Source organism: Manis javanica, chromosome 8, assembly GCF_040802235.1.
Source record: "Manis javanica isolate MJ-LG chromosome 8, MJ_LKY, whole genome shotgun sequence".
Taxonomy (NCBI): domain Eukaryota; kingdom Metazoa; phylum Chordata; class Mammalia; order Pholidota; family Manidae; genus Manis; species Manis javanica.
The window spans coordinates 85,386,748-85,408,812 of NC_133163.1; the positions used below are offsets into that span (position 1 = coordinate 85,386,748).

General features: G+C 34.2%; 1 protein-coding gene across 4 annotated transcripts in view; it reads right to left on the minus strand.

Annotated features, from left to right (window-relative positions):
* AQR (aquarius intron-binding spliceosomal factor) overlaps nt 1-22,065 on the minus strand; it is a 98,305-nt gene that overhangs the window by 32,523 nt on the left and 43,717 nt on the right. For all 4 annotated transcript variants that reach the window (XR_012120627.1, XR_012120629.1, XR_012120628.1 and 1 more), the window contains exons 16-25: nt 21,690-21,831; nt 18,931-19,109; nt 15,619-15,786; nt 14,442-14,611; nt 11,171-11,412; nt 9,889-10,035; nt 9,066-9,135; nt 6,696-6,806; nt 4,041-4,150; nt 1,508-1,643 (exon numbers count right to left, since the gene is read on the minus strand). Coding sequence is in view for 1 of the 4 variants with exons in the window: in XM_036998436.2 (XP_036854331.2) it covers nt 1,508-1,643; nt 4,041-4,150; nt 6,696-6,806; nt 9,066-9,135; nt 9,889-10,035; nt 11,171-11,412; nt 14,442-14,611; nt 15,619-15,786; nt 18,931-19,109; nt 21,690-21,831 (1,475 nt within the window). In the remaining 3 variants the exon portion in view is untranslated. The remainder of the gene's footprint in view (nt 1-1,507; nt 1,644-4,040; nt 4,151-6,695; nt 6,807-9,065; nt 9,136-9,888; nt 10,036-11,170; nt 11,413-14,441; nt 14,612-15,618; nt 15,787-18,930; nt 19,110-21,689; nt 21,832-22,065) is intronic.

Here is a 22,065-nt window from a genome sequence, read left to right on the forward strand (position 1 = left end):
AAAGAAATTCTTTATATGTTCATTATCTCAGTTTTTCTCCAAATGTGTTAAGTCCTGCTTTCGCACTTTTTAAATCAGTTTGGCACTTGTCAACCCTTCTCCCCAGAGCTTTATAATTTTTCCAATTCTCTTTAGTATATTTATAAAGAATTTCTGGTTAAGCTGAATATATATTTGGAAGCTCATTTTATGACCTTTGTGAATAGTTCAATTATATCCTGGTACAATGTTAACTATGCCCCTACCACATAGTTCCTACTTAGTCTCAATTTTTATAATTCTCCCAGGACTTTTGTTACAACTTTAGGGTTTCTCCAAGTGTGGCCCTTAGGCAGAATATACAAGAAGCTGAAAAAAGATGTAGATTCCTGGATGCTACCCCCTATTGAAAGAATCTCTGGAGATAAAACTTGAGAATTTCCTTTTTAAACAAGTTTCCCAAAGTGATTCCCTTATGCTGAAAATTGTTATTTACACTGTGAAGCCTCAAGTTCACTTTTCCCAAATTTATTAGTTAAGCCCTGACAACTTATAGGTTACTTCTACTTTTAAAAGTGCTTTTCACTGAGAGCCTAGTGATATTTATTTTGTGCCAAATGTGCATGTAAGCATGATCTTTACTGTTATCCAAAGTTCCAAACAGTCTGAGTCTAGTGCAGATAACTCTGCAAGATAATGCTTATCTTCTGTATTTTACAAGAAACCATGAAATATGCTCATTTTGAATAGAGTCAAATGGTTTGTGTACCCACTTACAAAGCGCATAAACTCTTTCTTTCACATACACTTTGAAATTTTAATATTATGATTTATACCTAAAATATACAAATAGCATTAGTACAAAGAGAACAAATAAAGTTATGTAAAAACCTTTACTATAATGATTTAATCCATTTAAAATTATTAGTAAACCAACTGACTATTAGTTTATTTTTATTTATTTTATTTGGCTTTCTATGTCTTAACTGATTTTCATGCCCCTCAAATTAACAAAAGTAAAAGCATACCTCTAAACTGAAGTCAAAAGAGTTCTTAATTCTAAAACATTCTTTAGTTAGTTCTAAAACAATTTATTTCTGGAAACGTAAAAGGAGAATCTGTTTTTCTTCATTAGTTGATTAATATGCATAATAAAAGTAAGTTACAGAACTGTATTTTGTTACCATTGGGTAGCTAGAGTATTTAGTTATATTTCTACAGTAAAGAGTAAAAAAAGACAGACAGACTAGAGAACTTTATCAATGCAATAAAGTTAAAAGAAGAAAGAATTTAAGAAGTAGCAAAACTGGCCTTTCAGTGAATGAGTCACCAAGCAAAGTTATTTGGCAAAGAAAATAGAAGGTAATAGGAAACAGCCATTTAACATTCAGAGATAGCTTTGATACAGCATGTATTTTAATCTACTCAACAAAAAATAAGCTTTCAAGGAGGACCTCAAGAGGCCCTCCCAGTTTTCAAGTGAAGACTACTACAATGAACTATGGTTTAAGAACTCTTAATCACTTACCTGATATAAGAAGAAATAGCCTGCTGTTTCACAAGTATAGGAGGCATCTCCTGGAACTCCTAGACTCTTCTGCAATCGTTTGACTTCTTCTAAAAGTTCTATTCTTCGAGCAAGGACATAATTAACTCTTCCATACCTAGAAATTGCAAATAAGCAAAATGAAGTAATGAAGAGATTTTTCAAGGGAACTGTCAGCAAAATATTTATGTAAATCATAATAAGAACTACAGATGGCCAAATAGGACCAAAAAAAAAAAAACAGTATACAACATTATTATATTTAAGTGGTAGTTCTTAGGTTATGTTATACCAATGCACCCTATATACACAAAGTATGCCCTATGGAACAGTGCTGATGTACACATGTGTTAAGAGCGTCTGTGAGGAAGGAAAGTCAACTACATCACTAAAGACATCATTTAGTTCAACTATCTTTTTTTTTTTCCATAACAAGAACTTCACAAAGAAGGAAACAATACAGTGTATTCTGATGTTAGTTCATCTCATCACAGACCTAGAATATACAATGTACAGAGGCTGCTTTGAATAGCAGTGTTTTACATTATCATAAAAGTAGACTAGTTCAAAAGGCTTTGAAATGTAACTTTAAAATGTATTTGATCATAGTTTGTTATCCCAGCATACAGAATGGCACAGCCTAAAGATAAGTAGTTACGAAAAAGTAGTTGAAACAGAATTGGACCCCAAAGCCATACATACTCTTCCCACAATAACAAAGTGCCTCCCACAACTCTTTAACAGTGAAAAAAAGACCTCATGTTTAAAGATTCAACAAAGGAAGAAGTCATGTTCCTCACTACTCTAGATCAGAGATTCACCTCTGAGACAGCAGAATGTTCAAGAATAAAATAGAGGTAGAAGACATGGTCTATGTTTTTAAGAATTTTCCAAGGATATAAACATTACAGCAGGTAACGTTTATCTGTTTGCTTATCAGGAGTTTAAAACTTTTTCACAATGAACACTTTAGAAATGAAAAAAAAAAATTGGGGATGCTTTTAAAGAGTCTGTAATAAATGTCAAAATTCTTGTGACATGTTAAAAAGCAATATATGATGGAATTCTACATTCTATTTGCTCACTCTGTAAATCTGAAACTATACAGAAAAATAGTCTGTTAATTTTAAAAAGCAATGTACACAATTATACATAACAGCAGATTATAGCTCGTTATTAAAAAGATTAACAAAAATTTGTTTTGTGGTAGAGAAATTATGGATGATCACTTCCTCTTATCTCACTAGGTTTAAAATTTTTTTCTTTAGGGAAAACAGTATTTTATTGTGAAACAATATTCACTATTTTTCTTTAATTATGACAAAGGAAAATAAATAAAAGAATATGCCAAACTGAGGAAGCAACACATACTAACAAGACCTGGGGCTTGGCTTGGGTATCTGAAAGCAAAAAGTATGCTTTTCCTAGAAACTTGGTAGTGCCTGAAATCATTTTTAAAATTCTACTTCTGTTCTTTTACAGTGTTCTTTACAAGCTACAAAATCAACTGTAATAAAACTACAATTGCAGTTATTTTACATTCCATTAACACCTTTACGTTCACTGAATTCTGTATTAGTAGGTTATAGAGTCCAATCCACTTTTTAAAGCTAGGTTTAATAAGAGGAATTCAGAGAAGTATCACTAACTAATCAAAATTAAGAAACAAGAGCCCCAAATAACTTGATGTGTGTTCTTTGTCCTCCAACCTTTTAGAAGCTAGCAACTATTGGTGATCTCTATTATACAAGAACTCAAAATAGATGCAACATAATTTAATTAACATTCTCAGCTCTTTTAATGTCTATGATCAATTTAGTCAAAGGTCATATTCAATAAATAGCCAAAGGCTGTACTGTATTTGTGCAGCTGCTAATTATGCCTATTATTTGAAATTACGCTTTGAAAATGGATATAAATATAAATGACATGAGCTATTACAAAGCACTCTGAAGGAATCTTGATTTATAATATTTCAGTTACTTTTCATTATATAATATTAAACATACAGCCCTCTGATTTATAATATTTCAGTTACTTTTCATTATATAATATTAAACATACAGCCCAGCTAAACTGGCAGTAAGTACCTGCAGTAATATTTACCATCCCAAAGCTTACACTATCATTAATCTTCAACTGCATTTCATTAATTGGTACCAAAAATGTATGCACATTAAATGTCTGAATGAACTGGGGACAACATTAAGAACTATCTTAATAAACAGAGAGCAAATGGCAAGCTGCAATTTTAAAAAGATAAATAAGATGACTCTCTTCATTGAAATAACTGTATGCTTGAGAAAAAAATGGAATGAACACAGAGAACTGGAGCTGAGGGAGATGAACCCCAGACTTGCAGGTCAACTTGTAAGTAGGTTATGCTAGAACCTTTCAGAATTTGGATGGATTATCCATTGCTTTTTTTCCTCCTGGAGCTTCTTTAATAAAGAAAAGAGGAAAATGTTAAAAATTATTTTGTACACCATTTCAAAACCCACCCCAATCTGCTCACCTGCTAAAATCTTTCTCTGTCTCCAGCTCTTCTTCTCCATGACCAAGACGTAGGAGGTGGCGCTCGTCAATGTCTAAAGCCATGATTTTCTCAAACAATTGGTTCAAGGCCTGGAGAATAAAACAAAAAGGATGATGGCAAGTTCCAATGAAATCAGCAGGTTCCTTTAAAAGTAACAAAAACTAACATTTAGGAGGGTAGAAAAGAATGAGCATTGCTGGGTCAGGTAAGAATCTAAATCCACACAGAAGGGAATAGGTCTTACATTAGGTCATTTACAACTTAAACAAAATAGTATTTTATTGATTTCTGATATTGCTGACTATGTATACTTGCCCAAATGAGTAACTGGAAAACATAAAACTACTCCTTAAATCTCTGCTTCTAATTTGTGAACAAAGAAAGGCTTTGGCTCAGTTTTTATTTCCCCCAAGTACAAACAATTACTAAAATAATTAATAATCACACCAAGTTTCATTTCACTCAACAAAATTTCCATAGGTCGCAGATAACTGAAAAGTTTCTGTGGTGGGGGGAGGACTCTCAGACAGTGAGTGTGTAGGTAGAATACCATAGGAACAGAGAGTAGAAAGGTAAAGTGCATCATTCAAACCTTAGATAGCAAGTCTTAAGTTCTTTATACAATACTGAGTAGAGCGCTCATTAAATGGCAAACTATTCTGCTCAAAGAAAGCCATCTAGAAGTCACTCCTTTATACCATGAAATGTTCATCTTTAAGGTTCCCTCAAATCCTAGTATTTATTGTCTGAACACCTGCAGTTAGTAGGTTTTGGAGAAGAGCAAAGGTTTCATAGTATGGGAAGATACAATAATAAAGATATCATTTAAAAATTAGCCCCCACTCAAATATCTCTCCTAATTTACCATCAGTCTAACTATGCCCATCAAGTCAACTTCCAGTCTCATAAACCTCTAGATTACATAATGTAAACACAGATATCCTTGGCTATTAAAAAACCAACCAATTGGAGCTCAGTAGCTGATGAGATTAACTTAAATTTTCAGAAAAAATTCCCTACTATCCAAACTTCATATTCTCCATCCAAAAGATCAGCCCACCATTACTCATTATCCAAACCTTTGCTGTGCAAACTAAGGAAGCACAGAGATTTAGAGGGAAAAGAGTACTCCGACACTGTACTCTCAGAAAAACACTGCAAGATTCCACCATGAATTACAGTGTTAGAGAACTGTTTGAATCACATACGCAAATGAAGATCTGACAAAAAAAAACAGTTGTGAAAAATCAACAAATCAACAATCTGATAGACATAAAGGATGATGATATGATTAACAAACGTTCAAGAAGGGTCTTGGCAGAAGTCTTTGGCTACTTTTGCAAAACAACTTCTCTGTACCTGAGCCTACAAGTCAATCATAGGTGGAGGATACTATAGAAAGTCATCATCAAATTATGACAAAATTTAACTAAAAAAATACTACGTTAAAGTAACATATGAATCACTCTTTATTCATTATAAGAATCTGCAAATGGGTAAAATTATTAAATTTGATTAAAAAGGAGTCTTTATTTCTTTTATTAAGATAAAGTTCCAAATCAACCCTCTCCCCTGCATTGTTTAAGTATACTGTACAACGTGCCACCATTACTTACGTTTCAAAGATATAAAAATGACAAGTAGATGAACTAGATAGTATTAATTTCTAAAACCTGCAGACTAAAATTTGATGAACAACAGAATAACTAACATTTAGCATTCTAAAAGCCCAGTGCTGCTTTGTAGACCAACTCTTTTCAAGAACTGGCCAACTAAGTCACCATTGTCAATATGTATTTAGAGAAAATAAGTACCTTAGGAGGTTTCATAATGTATTTCAGGATTATGAGCACTGCCTGTCACATTTTACATAAGGTTCTAGTAAATGTTACTTGTTCTTCCTCATTTCTATGACAGTGACAGCTTCAGAGTAAATAAAACAGCACACATATAGATATAAAGACATTGTTTTAGACATTATTTACAAGAAAGGAGTTTGTATTTATTTAAGTGTTTATAAACTTCTTATATATTGGATACAACCTAAATATACAACCTAAAATAAGTCCTTCCATGTAATAGAGATATTCATATGTATACTTCACAAGGATATAAAATTTAATCCAATAGGAACACATTTTAGACAGTCTATTAGGAATATTCATTCTACTAAATTACGAAAAATGCTACTAGTAAGAGTTAATGCTCTCAATTTCAAAGTAAAATATCTAGTGTAGCCAGAAGATGACTGGGGGAAGGCAATTTACTTTAATCCAAATATTTAGCTATATATATATATATATATATCCAAATATTCTTAGCCTTTCTACATTTTGACTCCCCTCCATTAGAAATAAGATTGCTTTCATATTTTTCTCAATATCATCTAGCCATGACCATGGAAACCCAAGAATAACTTCTTAACAAACACTATACTTGTTGGCCTTTTCTGGCAATCTGTGGTACCTATGATCAGGTTACCACAGCAGAAATCTCCATTGTGCTTTCATTCATCTCTCAGTCATTCCTTACATTCCCCCATCCATCCCATAAACATATATATATATGTACACACACCCACATGTATTATATGTGCATGTGCATACCCATACGCACACACACACTCACAGTTACCTGATTGGAATGAGTAACAATCAGAGTCCTCTGCTCTGGGAAATTGTGGTATATGTTGGATATGATTTGGACTGCCACATCTGTTTTTCCAGTACCTGGCGGGCCCACAACCTACAAAGGAGATGAACACATAGCAAACTAAGTTATCATATTGTTAGAAATGTAAATTCTAAAACTGAAAGATAAAAATAAATGAAAAAAAAATCCACTGGGTAAGTCCAAAGCAGAATGGACAGGACAGAGTCAGAGAACCTGAAGGCAGAGCAACAGAAATTACCCAACCTGAACAACAAGCAGAATGAAATAATAGAGGGGGCGGGGGGAAGGCAGAATCTCAGGAATCTATAGGGCAATACTAAAGGGTCTAGTATTCATGTCACTGAAATTTTAGAAAAAGAGAAAGTGTACAGTATGAAAAAGAAGGTGAAGAAATAACAGCTGGAAATTTCCCAAATCTGGCAAAGGACATAAATCTACAGATTCAAAAGTTCAGCAAACCCCAAAGAGAATAATCCCAAAGAAATTTAAACCCAGAGATATCACAATTATATGGCTGAAAACTAAAAATAAGGAAAAAAACCTTAACAGCAACCAGAGAAAAATGATACATTATGTACAGTAAAAAAATGTTTCCAGTAACTATGGAGTACTCTCAGAAGCCATGGAAGCCAGAAGAAATAGAATAACATTTTAAAAATGCTAAAAGGAAAGAACCACTAACCTAGAATTCTATGTCCAGTGAAAGTATCTTTAAAGAATGAAAGTGCATCAGAGACATTCTCACATGAAGGAAAACAAAGATAATTCATTGTTAGCAGACCTGTGTGTAAGAGTGGTACAGCAGTTCTTCAGACAGAAGGGAAATGATACCAGAGGGAACTGGACATATCAGGAATGAAGGATTAGTGGTAAATACAATAGACATTCCCCTCTGGAGTTCTTTAAAATATGTTTGATGTTTGTAAGCAGAAGTTCTAACAGTGCCTCATGGCATTTTCAATGTATTGGGATATAGTACACAGAACAACTACAGTATAAGTGGGGAAGGTAAAAGTACCTACATGGAGGCAGGCATCCTCTACTCAACTTAAGAGACACAGTACTAATTCTAAGTAGACTGTGAAAAGTACATATATTCTAATTCTCTAGAGCAGCCACAAAGAAAAAACTATACAAGAGATACAATAAAATAATACAATAGACAAATAAAAATCGAACACTAGAACTTTCCACATAACCCAAAAGGTAGAAAAAGGGAAACAGGAACACAAAGCAAAGGGAACAAGCAAAAATTAAGTAATAAAATTGCAGACTTAAATCCAAACATACCAATAATTACATTTAATGCTAAACACACCAATTAAAAAGAGAGAGACTATCAGAATGGATAAAAAACATGACCTACTATAACTATATGCTGTCTACAAGAAACTCAGTTCAAATATAATAGGTAGATTAGAAGTAAAATAATGAGAAAAGATACATCATGTAAAAACTATTCAAAAGAAAGCTGTAATGACTATATTCACGTAAAAGTAAATCTCAGAGAAAAGAAAGTTACCAGCAATGAAGAGAAATATTACATAATGATAAAAGCATCAATTCACCACGAACACATAACAACCCTGAGTGTGTATGTACCTACCCATAAAGCTTTAAAAAACACAAAGCAAAATCTGACAGAACTGAAAGGAGAAACAGACAAATATGTAATTATAATAGGAAACCTCAATACTCCTCTCTTAGTAATCAACAAAAATACTAGGTGGAATATTGGCAAGGATACAGAAGTACTGAAACAAATGGATCTAAGTGACTTAATACAAGTGACTCCACCCCAAAGCAACAGAATGCACATTCTTTTCAAGCACACATGGAATAGTCACCACGACAGATAATATCCTGAGCCATAAAACAAACCTTAACAGAAAAGTGAAATCATACGAAGTATGTTCCTCTGACCATAATAGACTCAGACCAGAAATTAGTAACTGGTAGCTAACAGGAAAATCTCCAAATACTTAGAAATTAAATACATTTCTAAATCAGTTGTCAGCAGACTTTTTCTATAAAGGGCCACCAAGTAAACATTTTAGGCCATACAATCTCTGCTGCAAGTATTCAAACTGTGCTGCTATAGCCCAAAAGTGGCCATAGGCAATACATAAACAAATGAGCATAGTTATGTTCTAATAAAACTTTATTTATGAATATTGAAGTGAGCAAGATCTCCATATGCACACTATGCCACAGTTACTTATAAACACTTAAGTTCAGTTTGATTTTTGTGCTTCAAATACACTCGAAGCATCTGAGGCTTACTTCCAGCCTGAATCCACATAAGAACATGTATAACAATAATTCTCTTACCATAGTTAGCCCGGGCTGCATCCCAGCTCGGATGGCCTCTATCTGTGTATGAGTGAACTGAATTGTATTACTGCAAATAAGAGTGGATAAAAAGTTGGTTAGAAATACAGATGAATGACATTTAGTAAAAATTTAGAGAAGACCAGAGATCTGAACAGCTGCTCTGTGTTTGCCCATTCTCCCAATCTCTTCTTTCCCCAACCCAGCCCTGTGTGTGTGTGCTAAAAAAAACAGAATCACGTGATCTGCCCTCTTGACAGATTTTAAGTATACAGTAGAGCACTGCTAACTACAAGCACAATGCTGAATAATGGATCTCTAGAACTTTTATACCTTACATGAGTGAACCAATCTCTTCTGAATGACTTCCTTCACCCTCACATCTCCACAGACCAACCACAACTGAATGAATTTTGTGAAAAGACAGAAGTTATTTTTCAATATACATAGCCCACTCTATACCTTATTTTGTGTGTCAAAGTTCTAGTTCCCAGTCTAACACCAAGTATAATGCCACTTTCTTAGTCATGGCACATATACATGAGAGCAGCTGCTACATGTAACACATGTCATGAAGAATCTTGAACTCAAATTAAGGTAGCCTCCTCATATTTAGTTTTCATAGTACCTGCAAATGTTTCTTTTTGAAATATGGCTACAGAATGACCAAAAATATCTGTGCTATTCAGCAGACTGACAGAATAGGACAGAGGGGAAGTTTCCCAGGATTTTTAAAGAATCAGAATATTTGAAAATATTAAAATCCATTTGAAATTAGCAAACTATTTTTCATTACTACAGCTAGCATAGATAGTAAAATTACCGTTTGGGTTGATTGTAAGGATAAGGACCCCTATTCGGAATAACATGAGGTTCAACAATTAAGGTTTTTGCCTCTTCAGTGTCTTCATCTTCCCTGTCTGCATCTTTCCTTTTCTTCCCCTTTCCACTTCTTACTGGAAAAGTTATCCTACAAGACCAAATTCTTTATTCATATTTATGATTAACAACAATTTACCAAGCATCTGTCTTGTGCATGACATTGCACAGAGAATAATCAGATAAGTAAGACACATTCATGGCTTAAGGGAATTTACTTTTCATACATAACTTCTGATAAAATCAGATTTAGAAACACTAAAATGTGTTAAGGATGTTTAGATTAGAAGAAGTCCTCTGATTCAGAGTGAAGAGTGAATTAGAGAAGAAACATTTATGGACTTTTGGCCACGCACTATACACACTGTCCTTCATTTAATCAGAAAAGGCTTCACTGGAGAGGTAGCATCTAAGATGACTTTCAAAGAATTTAGGTACAAAAACATGGGAGGGAAGAGGCTCAAGTCCAAGTAGCCAGTTTTACTGATGTGCAGAACACAACAGAGAAAGTACAATTAGAGAGACAGGCTGGAGCCCTGTGATGACACACCCTTAGTATCAGGCCTTTAAGACAGAAGTTCTTAGCCTGGGGTCAGGGTCACCTCAGGTGAGTCCTTGTATGTACCTAGAGAAATTAATGAACACTCTAAAATTAAATAAAAACATTAATTCTTCATGTGCACTTTTCTCATATGATGGCATTCAGGGAAGAACAATCAGTTGCTCCAGGCACTTTGTTCTATTTCTACTCAAATTTTAAAAACAAAGCTCCTTTAACATTAACTCTAACTACACTGTGAATATTTAAATTCTGCAAAGGCAAGCAAGATTAAAAGAGAAATAGAATTTTTTCCTAAATACAAAAGAAAGTCAATACCTCAAGGCTATGTGCATTAATTAGGAAATACAACAGACTACACATTATATACAAAGACATATTTTTTTAGTCAACTGTTATAAATGTTTATGTAATATCCTTCAGAAAACAAGCATTTACTGATCCCTTTTAGACATGAAGCTACTTTTATTGTGGTCTTAAAATAACATCTGCACTAAGAATTAGAAATAGAGTCAAAAAAACTTTATCCCTGTGATTACACAGTGAAGGTAAAGACTGCCCAAGCAAATCTAGACATGATACTCAAAACTTAACTTGAGAGGCTTGATGGCCTATCTCAGACTGATTACAGAAAGCTTGAAAGGAATATATCCAGTTTTGACTTTACCTGAAAGGGGGTATCTGTAGTGCTGGGTCATCCACAGTTACTTTAACATTATGACCAGGAAAGCTGACTTTTAAATGCTCAATGGAAAGAAATGTATCGTTGAAATCAAGAGTGGCGATCTGATTGGGCATTTTTGAATAATGTGCACTACTTGGATCCCCGTAACCTAAAATGATGTCATGAAGCCAGTCAGGTACCACACAATCAGTATTCATCAGGTTCCGAATAGTCTCCAGCACAGCCTGTCAGTGAGAGGACAGAAAAGGATTGTGTCAAGAAGACATCTCAAACATCTGTACTTCAGCGGAACGTAGAGCTGGTTACACTAATCCAGAATTCCAGAGTGTTTCAGGGCAGGAAGCTATTTTCTGCTGACAGGTGCTTGGCTAGACTGAATCAACAGCTATATTTTCAGCTGATACCATACACTGAGTTAAACAAAAGACCAAACTTAGCAAGGACAGTTTATCCACTAGGAGTTCATTTAGACAGAATATCATAAATGAGTTTACCACTTCACTCCTGTTGGACAGGATGAAAATCCAATCTGGTCTACTCAACAGAAAGAAAACATTACAGGACAAAACCTAATGCTTCCTCTTAGAAACTCCCATAGTTTTCTCCTTTTTATATTCCATAGTTTCTCTCTGCTAAAGATCGCACATAACTAGAGGCACATTAATAATGTATGCCTCAATTTTGAACAATATTACAATTTAAAAATACTAAAATTAAAATTGTTAGAAAAAAGAAATGAAAAACAAAGTGGTTAGAAATAAAGAAAAAATATACAACATGATAAAAATGAAATGCCAAATAAAATTTTAGAATGAAAGAATCAAGACTACAATAGAAAGTCATTAATAGTAGTTAACACATACATTGTCAAAAGTAATTACCAAAAGTCAAGGCAAGTTCTTAGGCTTCCTATAATTATTTCAACAGTGTGATCTATCCCACATATAAAATCAGAAGCCTAGGCTAGGAATTTCAAAGAATGAAATAACCAAACTAGCCATTCTTACATCATAAATGCTATACATCAGGATAGCAAAATAACAGGATAATGTATGGTAATCATACTCTAAACACAGTTTTACCTTCTTGGTACCTGAAATTTTCTTACTCAAGTACTTGATTACCTGTTTATCATCTGTGTAAATTACCACTAGAATACCATTTCCATGAAAGCAGGAATCAAGGAAGTTTGAATATGGGTAAATGATGGATGGACAGATATACAAGCATGTTCACATAATGATGGGTAAGATGAGGGCTCTTCTCTTTAAGGAAATTAAAACTTTAATAGGAATTAAAACAGTAAAGAGTATCACAAAATACAATGGGAACACGGTTTGAAGTAGGAGAGAGAGGCATGTATGCAAGACTTTTGACATTAGGAAAAAAGACAGAGGCTAGTCCACCTATTCAGACAAGTAAAATATCCAGATGAGGAGAGGCTGTACAAACTAGAAAAGAGAGAAAAAAAGAAATGGGGGATGTTGCCCGGGCATATAACGAAACACCAAAGATACCAAAAGAGCACTCTTCTGTTCCCAAAGACTCGTTAATCATTCTCTGCTTTCTTGGGTCAGAACCTGAATGCCTCTTTGGGTCTCCCGTGACTTCATTCGCATCCTTCTTAGGACTTCTGGCACCTTCTAACATTTTATGGTAGCTTGTATTTCCAACTTCCCTTATGAATAGTTTAAGCTCCCTCAAGGCATAATCTGTGTCATATTCATCTTCATTAGCTCCATGTAATTTAGTAAAGTACCAGACACACAGTTGGCATTAAATAAAATGGTCAAAGGAATGAAGATAAGAAAAGAACTTTTTGTTGTTGTTTTTTTTAGTAAAGTGACTTAAATTCAATTGTTACTGAGTAACAAAACAGAGACTCTGCCCTCAAAGACTTGCAGTCTAAAAGGGAAGTCAGGTAAATAACAAAAACCTAATTATCAAGTGTAATAAAGGCTGTGAGGAAAAATAGACAACTGGATTAAGAATGATAAAAAGGGCAGATGTTATTTTAGGTTAAGGTTGCGGAGAGGGCTTTTTTTAGGAAGCAGCACTGAAACAGAGTTAGCTCTGCGAATCTGAGAGAATGCACCATGTAAATAACTGGGGGAGGAACACTAGGTGCGAAGACTTGCATTATTAAAGGACAGCAAAAAGGCCTTATGGCTGGCAAGGAGTGAATACAGGAAGGGTTAGACAATGATGTAGGAGAGGCGGCTGGAGGACAATGAAGGGGCCTCTTGGATTATGATAACAATTTTCTCTTTTGATGGGAAACCATTAATGAGTGTTGCACAGGGGTGAAAAGGCACAATTTATATTCCGTTACACTGTGGAGAACAGTGTAAGGGGGAGGATCAGTCTAGAATGGAAGCAGGGACGTGAGTGGTGAAGGTGTCTTGGTCATGGCATCAGTGGAGGTGGTGAACTAACCTGACTGACTGATGACTGGATGTGGATGGAGTGTGAGACAAAAAGAAATCAAGGGTACTTCCATTTTGTCTTTAACAACAGGATGGGATAGGGAATAAACTCCTTTGTATGTGAGGTTTTCTTTAATCACAACAATGGGTTAAAAAAAAGTAATAATGTTTAAGAAACAGTGTGTATAGGGAAAAGAAAATAAAGACACTGTGTAAAAGCTGTTTTCAAATGCTAGAATTGCTCAGTGTTTAAATTTTATAATATAGTTTTGAATAATTATTTCAAAAACCTTCCTTTACTAAAACTTCTCTCCACAGTTATTATAAAAGCAAATTATAATAAAAAGTTTATAAAGTTATTTATTATGAAATGCTCTAGCCCCTACACCTCCCTTTTCCCACAAATAAGGAAATTATATTATACCTTATATCCTAAAGTAATTCAGAGCCCTGAGGTTCCACAGCTATATTTTAAAAGTGATTTGGAAGTATACCTACTATCAATTTAAAAAAGAAGTCCCAGTAAAACAACCTCATACTGGGGCATAAATCGACCAACTAATATACAAAAAGGAAGGAGTCTGACCTTTAAAATAACACCTGAATTAATTTATATTTTAAATTTCTAAACTAATCAAAGGACAAAATAAATTTAACAAATGAATTTTCTTAAGTTTTTATATTTAATCTGTATGTTAAGAATCTAAGAGGATTGTTTAGAATCAAAATAAGAAGAGTGATCATTGTTTTCCTGGTATCTGTGTATTTGTCTTAGAACTTATTCAAATTATGATATAGTACTTTAAATTATATGGCCTAACAATTACCTTAAAGTTATTTTCCTTTGGTTTTCTCCTCATTATTATATTGAAAGTTTCATAAACATCTTCTGCTCCATTTTGTATAGTATTGGTCATATCTTGTTGATACTGGTTTGGATCCAAAAATACTCTGAATGTCCTTGACTCTCCTCTAAGATTGGGTCTGGGTTCAGGTCCTAGACATTTTGAAACAGAAGTTGTTAAATGAAGTATATACTTTTCAAATATCAAAGTAAATGAGCAGTATTCCTAATGATGAGTAAACTGTCCAGACTTAACTCCTTAATAATAGAATACCTTCCATCCATCATTTCAAAATCTAAGAATTTGAAAATATTTTCTTCTTTCTCTGAATTCTTACTATTTCTTCTCAGAATAGTCACATAATATTTACGATACAATGCCATGAATTGGAATTACTTTTATATGTCCCCAATTAAAATAGAAGCCTTGGAATTCAAAGAACTTTACTTTTGTCAGTCACTCATAGCTCCTATTACTGCTTCACATAACATAAGCACTCAGGGGATGACTCTTCATCCTTCCACACTTCATTCCTAGTAGCACTAGGATACAAGGGAATTTCACTTACTAACGGCTGAGAGCTAAGAGGCTCTCTCTTGCCCCTTTGCTCTCTCTCTTTCTGTCTTAGACTTCCAACTCTGGTCCCACTACGTGGCCTTATGTTTTTTCTACCTATCCTCCATTCCCTTCTCCAATTTTCTTCTATCCTAATGGTAAGAGTAGCCATTACCAGCACTTTGGCAATGCTGCAATCTTGAAATCACAGTAGCAGAATCCGATTCAAAACTTGATAGAAGTTTAGTAAACAAAACTGTAAAATAAGCACTGGACATGGATGCAGTCGTAATAGTAGGTATTTAAAAAAAAGAGGACAACGTAAGAAAGTACTTCAAAGAACAATCAGTGATAAGGCTAACAAATCAAAGAGCTGAAATCGAGCTGCCTGTAGGATCCTGTCCTTTTCCAGTATCTAATACAGAAGTTTAGAAAACATTATTTTGGAAACTGGCAGATAGGTAGCCTACACATATTTTATATATAATTCTTGTGCTGAGTATAGAAACAACTGAAAAATATTACCTAAAAAGCAAAAAAGAAATAAGGCACATAAATTTATCATTATGTACACACATTCTTCCAAAAATATAGATCACCATACCATCTTCAATGACACGCCCTTTATCATCAAGCATGCCCTGGATTTCACAGCCTCTGACATAAACCAGGCCAATCTGCTCAATAAAAGGTCTCCTCCTGTCAAACTTGGTACCATAAGGTTTTGTAGGACGTACGGTAATTAAAAAGCATACATCATGCTTTCGAAGTCCTGATAAAAGATAAAGACATTTTTACTTACTAGAGTATCACTGTTTTCAGTCTTTGTTGGGAAAGTCTTATCCTTTTATTTTTGGAATAGAGATATAAAAACATTAAAAAAATATCAGAGATGATCAATGATTATATTTGCATTATAATACAATGATGGGTTTTCCTATAATTTTTAATACTCAATGTTTGATGGCAATACTTAAATGAAAATTTCTCTTTATTCTACAACTAGAAAGTTTTATGCCGATGAATATATTACTGATAAGCCCTCTAAATATGCTACAGCTCCAAAACTGAAGTTCGTCATTCTTATTTTTAACATTCTTAATAAGTAGCCAAAAATACAGCTGGCATACAATCCATCCATATCATACCTTGCAGGTTTCTAACACTAGTTTAAACTATCCATCAGTGTCATTCTAACAGTCCAGGTATATACTTCACTAAAAGAGGTCAACTCAAGAATAATTCATCAAGGCACAAAAGCATTGTTTATAGATATCATCTTGAGAAGATGGGGTAATACATAGTTTCAGAAAAATTTTTAAGTGAATATCAATAAATAGGAGACTTGTATCAAAGTCCATAGCTTCTCAATCATTAGACCAAATGATAAACTCAACTGGATTCTCAGCTCTATTAAAAGTAGACACTGGAAGACAAGGCACACAAAATTAGACCACATAGCATGTAGTATCACACCAGTTAATTTTCTGATTGGTTTTTGCTAGCCATTATATAATATAAATGCAAATTTAAACAGTCTGCTTGCTCATAACTGTGGTAATAAAACACACCACTAAATCAAATCAGCAATGTTTTTGAGTGTGTGGCTACTACTATCGGGCACCATTCTGGTTTTAATATGGATTGGAGTGTGCTAGAAGTCATAGCTCTGATTCATAATAATGATTTATTTTTTCTTTCCCAACAAATTCTATGCAAAGAAGCAGGAGAAGAAATGAAAAACTAAAGGGAGACGCTCCACTATCAGAGTTGCACTGCCTCTATGACTTCTGATCTGCACAATTCATTAAAACTTCTAAGTCTTAAAGCCAGAGAAGTAGTCCTGATAAGTAATTTAGTCCCTACAAATATCACTGTTTGGCATCACTAAGGGATGACTGCCTGTTCTCTGCTAAAGCAGACAGTTTTACTGTGGCACACATTAGATCTACATTTAAAAAACTTACATTACAATTACCTTACTCTTCTTTTAACCATCTGCATCTATTCCATTCTGGCTGTGCCTTCCACAGCAGAATCAGCTTTTCAGTGTCATTAATACTGTTTCTTAAGGGTAATAGAGAAGATAAGGGCCTGAGTTCACACCTTCAGGAAGGGGCAAGAAGAATGTCTTATAGTTTTAGCTCAAACTCTTCATTACTATTCAGTTTTTACAGAACAACATTTATTACTATTTACAGATCCTCCCTCTTATTTTCTGCTTCCATTTTTCTATTTGGTTACTCCATCTGTGATCATATATATAGGGTCTGAATTTCGGCTCTAGCCTCCCAGAAAAGATGTTCTTCCTGCCATGCTCCATAATATGAACAACTGGTCTCACAATACCCTATTGTTCCCTATCTTGCCCATCAAAATTTACCCATTCCATTTCTCATTCTACCAGAGGCTTCCATTAAAAACAAAACAAAACAAAACAAACAAAAATGACTTTAGTGTCCTGGTAGCAGTCTGCAAAGAAATGGAGGAAAAGGGTTTGAGTAAAATGTCTTTTTTTTTCCTTACCACTACAATGCAGACTTGTCATCTGTCACCTACCAAATTCCTAGAAAGGGTCTGTTTTTTTAGTTTTATTTCCAAGTAGTACTATTTCTAGGGACAGCCAATAAATTTTGTCAGTTTATTATCCACTGTGTAAAACAGTGTTTAGTACCTCCTTAAACTTCAAGGGGTAATAAGCATAAGACCTCCTACAGCAACTTAATGTCTTTCTCAAGTTCAGCAATAATAAAGGCACACGATTCTAGATGTGCAGCGCACCAGATTAGATTGGAACTCTTTTAAAGGATACAGGAGTCACAAAAACAATCAGTCACAGACTAAACCCACTACAGTGACCATTTGTTAATAAACACTTGGCCAGTTTCATTGTTGCATTCCTTCAGAATTTCGGATAAACAGATCATGCAGTCTCTGTGGTTATACACAGCTATATCAGGAGCAATCATTTCTGAAAACTGATCCATTGAGGGACTATCCCTTTCCTTCTGGCATGCCAAGAAGGTGGAAGGAGATAAAATCTACCAGCTACTGTTTCTCACATCAGAGAAGCAAGAGCTCTCAGACAGCTGGGAGAAAAATGTGTGTCAATTGAAAATCAGTTCATGTGCCATTTCAGGCACAGGCGTTATATTGATGTTCTGACTCTTATTTGACTTCGTAATGCTGAATTTACCTGCCTCTAAATAAAAATCATTGTGACAAAAAACTTCCAGCCCTAAAATATTGCCTAAAGGATAGGGAAAATAACTCATTTAGTTTCTCTACAATTATTATTTATCTTTGAGTACACTTGATTTCACTAATTATTTATTCAACTTCCTCCCTTTGGTACAAATAAACAATTATTGTATCTTTCTGAGTTGTTTTTCTAGATTCCCCTAAAACTCCTTTTGAGTGTGCCTACTTTTGATTTTGTATCTTTATTTTCCTATTCTCTTCATACCTATTCTCTTCACTTTGGCTGCTTTTTAAAAAACAGTGCCAATTTTCCCTACTACTTCTGCATGTGTGCAAGTTCTACGTGGGTTTTCTCCTTTTCCTTAGTGAACATTAGCCTATCTTTATTTTTTATATTGATACTACAAATTCATAAATATAATCTTACCATGCTTAAGATTTGAAATGCTTTCTTTCCTCTCAGCTTTGCCAACTGCAATTTTCAAAACACTCTGATATGCATGCTAATTTATGCTTTATTAAACTATTAAGGTATTTCATTATTCTTGTATGATCACTGATATTTTTACTACTAATAATTAAAGACAATTGCCATTCTTCAAATCAAATTTTAAAGATAAAATTTAATGAAAGTTTAGAAGAGTAACAGTTAGTAAAAGTGAAATCTCTGAACTAAAAAGGCAAAAGATAACTAATTTTTGAAATACAAAATTACCTTCCCATTCATCTTTGATGTGATCTCTGACATTCAGATTGATGGTAACATCTGCACGAACTCGGGTGGGCCAGTTTTCACCTATGTTGGGTTTGGCAACCTCAACTACAGTGAAAGCCACAATGGGCTGGGCCATCCGTGCCCAGCCACCAAACACTACACCACCATACTCAGATTGCCTGAAAACCAAAGTGGATGATTACTCAAACAAAAAATAAAATTTTCCCAGTTTCTGATGATTAAAATTAATAAGAATACATATTTAGCTAGTAACTAAGCCCTAACATTAGTGACTCTTACTTTTAAACTTAATAGTAATCTAGCATATTAACTATTTTTTTATTAAAGTACCATTGATATAAAAGGTTTCACATGGACAACATTGTGGTTACTACATTCACCCATATTACCAAGGCCCCCCCCCACCCCATTGCAGTCACTGTCCATCAGCGTAGTAAGATGCTATACAGTCACTACTTGTTTTCTCTGTAGCACATTAACTACTTTATATTCTTACCTTTTCCCCCTCCTGTCAAGAGTCTCAACTGTTGGTATTTTATCTTATGTGTAATAACTATTTCTATAAGCTAGAATTTTAAAAATTAAAAACAAGCAAAGAAATGACAGCAGGGCAAAACTTGCTTTAGGGCATAACATTTAAATCATTTAAAAATGCTGCATGGATTGGGGGAAAAGCTTGTTGTAATAACTAGAACCACTAACATCCACGTACCCATTCTTTCTTATATTAATCTAAGTTGTGTTTTAGTTTTTACATTAAATAGTTTATCTGTAGTATAAAAATTCCAGCAACGTGCCAAAATGGAAAGTATTGCCAAAAATGACATGTTTACAAAGATAACTACACAAAAAATTGTAGAACATCGTAACATAAAAGAATAAAACATTAAAAATGAAGGTTCTACAATCCAATGACTTGGTTAGTACTCGGACAATTTATAAAGGGCATCATCTTGTATCTAAACCCTCTTGTAATACCTCTGTCACCTCCTCCATTTTTCTTACTATTTTACTATAGTACAGTTTACATGCCATCAAATTCATTCATTGCAAATGTACAATGCAATGATTTTTAGTAAATTTACAGAATTGTATATTCATCACCAATTTTAGAACATTTCTATCATACTTAAAAAGATTCCTTCCATCTAATTGCAGTTAATCCCTATTCCTAACCCCCAGGCAACCCCTAATCTCCTCTCTCCAACTCTTTCTTCCCTCCTTATAAAATCTAGCTGCAACATGATGCATTAAGCAGTATAGATTCATAAAGCATCCTCACTTACACTGCTCAGTAGTTTCAGCAGCCTGAAAATGTATTAGAACCACACAATGAGTGAAAAATGCCCCTGCTTCTTTTCTAACTTCAAGACACACAGTACAGAAAGAAGCCTGGCCCCTTTTTATATTTCATCATTTCTAACAGTTTTCAATGAGGAGCAATTAGGAATAAAACTTTAGAAAACTCTATTATCACAAGTTAACTCCTATTTGACATTTTCTTTACCCTGACAGAAAAGAATATAAATAAATAAAATTTCCTCTATATAGACCACAAGAACTCAAAGTATTTTTTCTTTATTTGACATTTAAATAAAATATAAGTGAATTCTATTTGATGAACTGCTAGTTAATAAATTCCTAGTTTTCAAAATGGCCAAAATTAGGTCCAGAATGTGAGCATGTAAATGCAAGGTAACAATAAACTGTAAGGAAGTCTTCTGATCAAGCACTCCCCCGGGATCCAAACAATGGGCAATAATTTCAGCAAAGCTGTGGGCAGGGATGAGCAGCCAGTGGTATACAAATTTCACAGTGCTGGCCTGCCTACTGACTCAACTGATTATTAAGTCAAAAATACTTTATGTTGTGTTTTATAGTCTCACCCAGAATAACTTTTCACATAATAATTAATTAAAAAATAGAACTGTGTATAAAAAATATGGAAGTGAAAAAATAGATCATAATCACAGTGTCCATGTATCTCTCTGTAATTAGTAAGGAGAGAGGCCTGGAAGATACCTGAATCAGTTCACATTAAAAAAAATGTTAAGTTTTCTATAGAGTACAATATAACAGTATATGTATTTATGGTGTGACTATAATGTAATGAAAATTCAGTTTACAGTTAGTTTTACTAGTTTATAGTCCCTCCCCTTATGATATATAACTTACCATTTCATACTCAGGATGAAATAGTAGCATGACCCAAAGTCAGTCATATCTAAAGAGTAAAACGAACCTTCTTAAATCTCACAATGTAGAGCTGCCTACAATAACTAGAATGAAAGTCTCTCCTTAGCCAATGGAATTTCAGACTTGAGCAAGGAGGTGGGGAGTCACACTTAGGCAGAAGAGTTCTTTAAATAATGAGACTGACTCAAGCGGTCCTGAAAGGAAATCTGATGACATAGTCTCTTTGAAAACATCTACGGATGGAGCACAGGAAAGACTTCCCAATGGTACCCTCCACGCAACGCCAGCAGAATGATGGCCTCTCCCCATTTCCCCTGCCCCCCAGCTTCCCCTCAAGTACCTAGATACACATTTTTGTATTTTAGCACTTTCAATATGTTCTAATTCACATTAAAGAATTTCTCTAAGAGCAAATATCTCTCATTTTAGAGAGGATCTTCATACCAGGTATATTATTTCTGAATACATTTAGGAGGTTTCTGGCAGAAGTGTGTTAATCAGTGCTTAGATCTCCTCATTACAAGTGGAACCAAGATACTAACCATGGCTTCATTCTGCTGACACTATCCTCGATGTCCTGCCTGATTTCATAAGTTGATTCTAAGCGGAAGAGATTAAAGTTCCTTAGGAGGTAATCATGAAGAGTCAAAAACTGCAAATTTAACTTGGGAAGAGCAAGACAACCTGAAAAGAAAATAACAACCAGATTTGAATCATTCTTTTAATCAGACATCTACTCTATGTATTAAAAAACAAAGGCAACACATATCTGGTAGAAATCTAACTCAGTGATGTCTGAAATACAGCATATTTGATCGCATCTTATTTTCATTTTCACACAGAAATTGAAATCAAGTTAACAAATGCTGTCTATTAAGACTGGGAATGAAGGATGGATTTCATTATGCAAATAGTGCT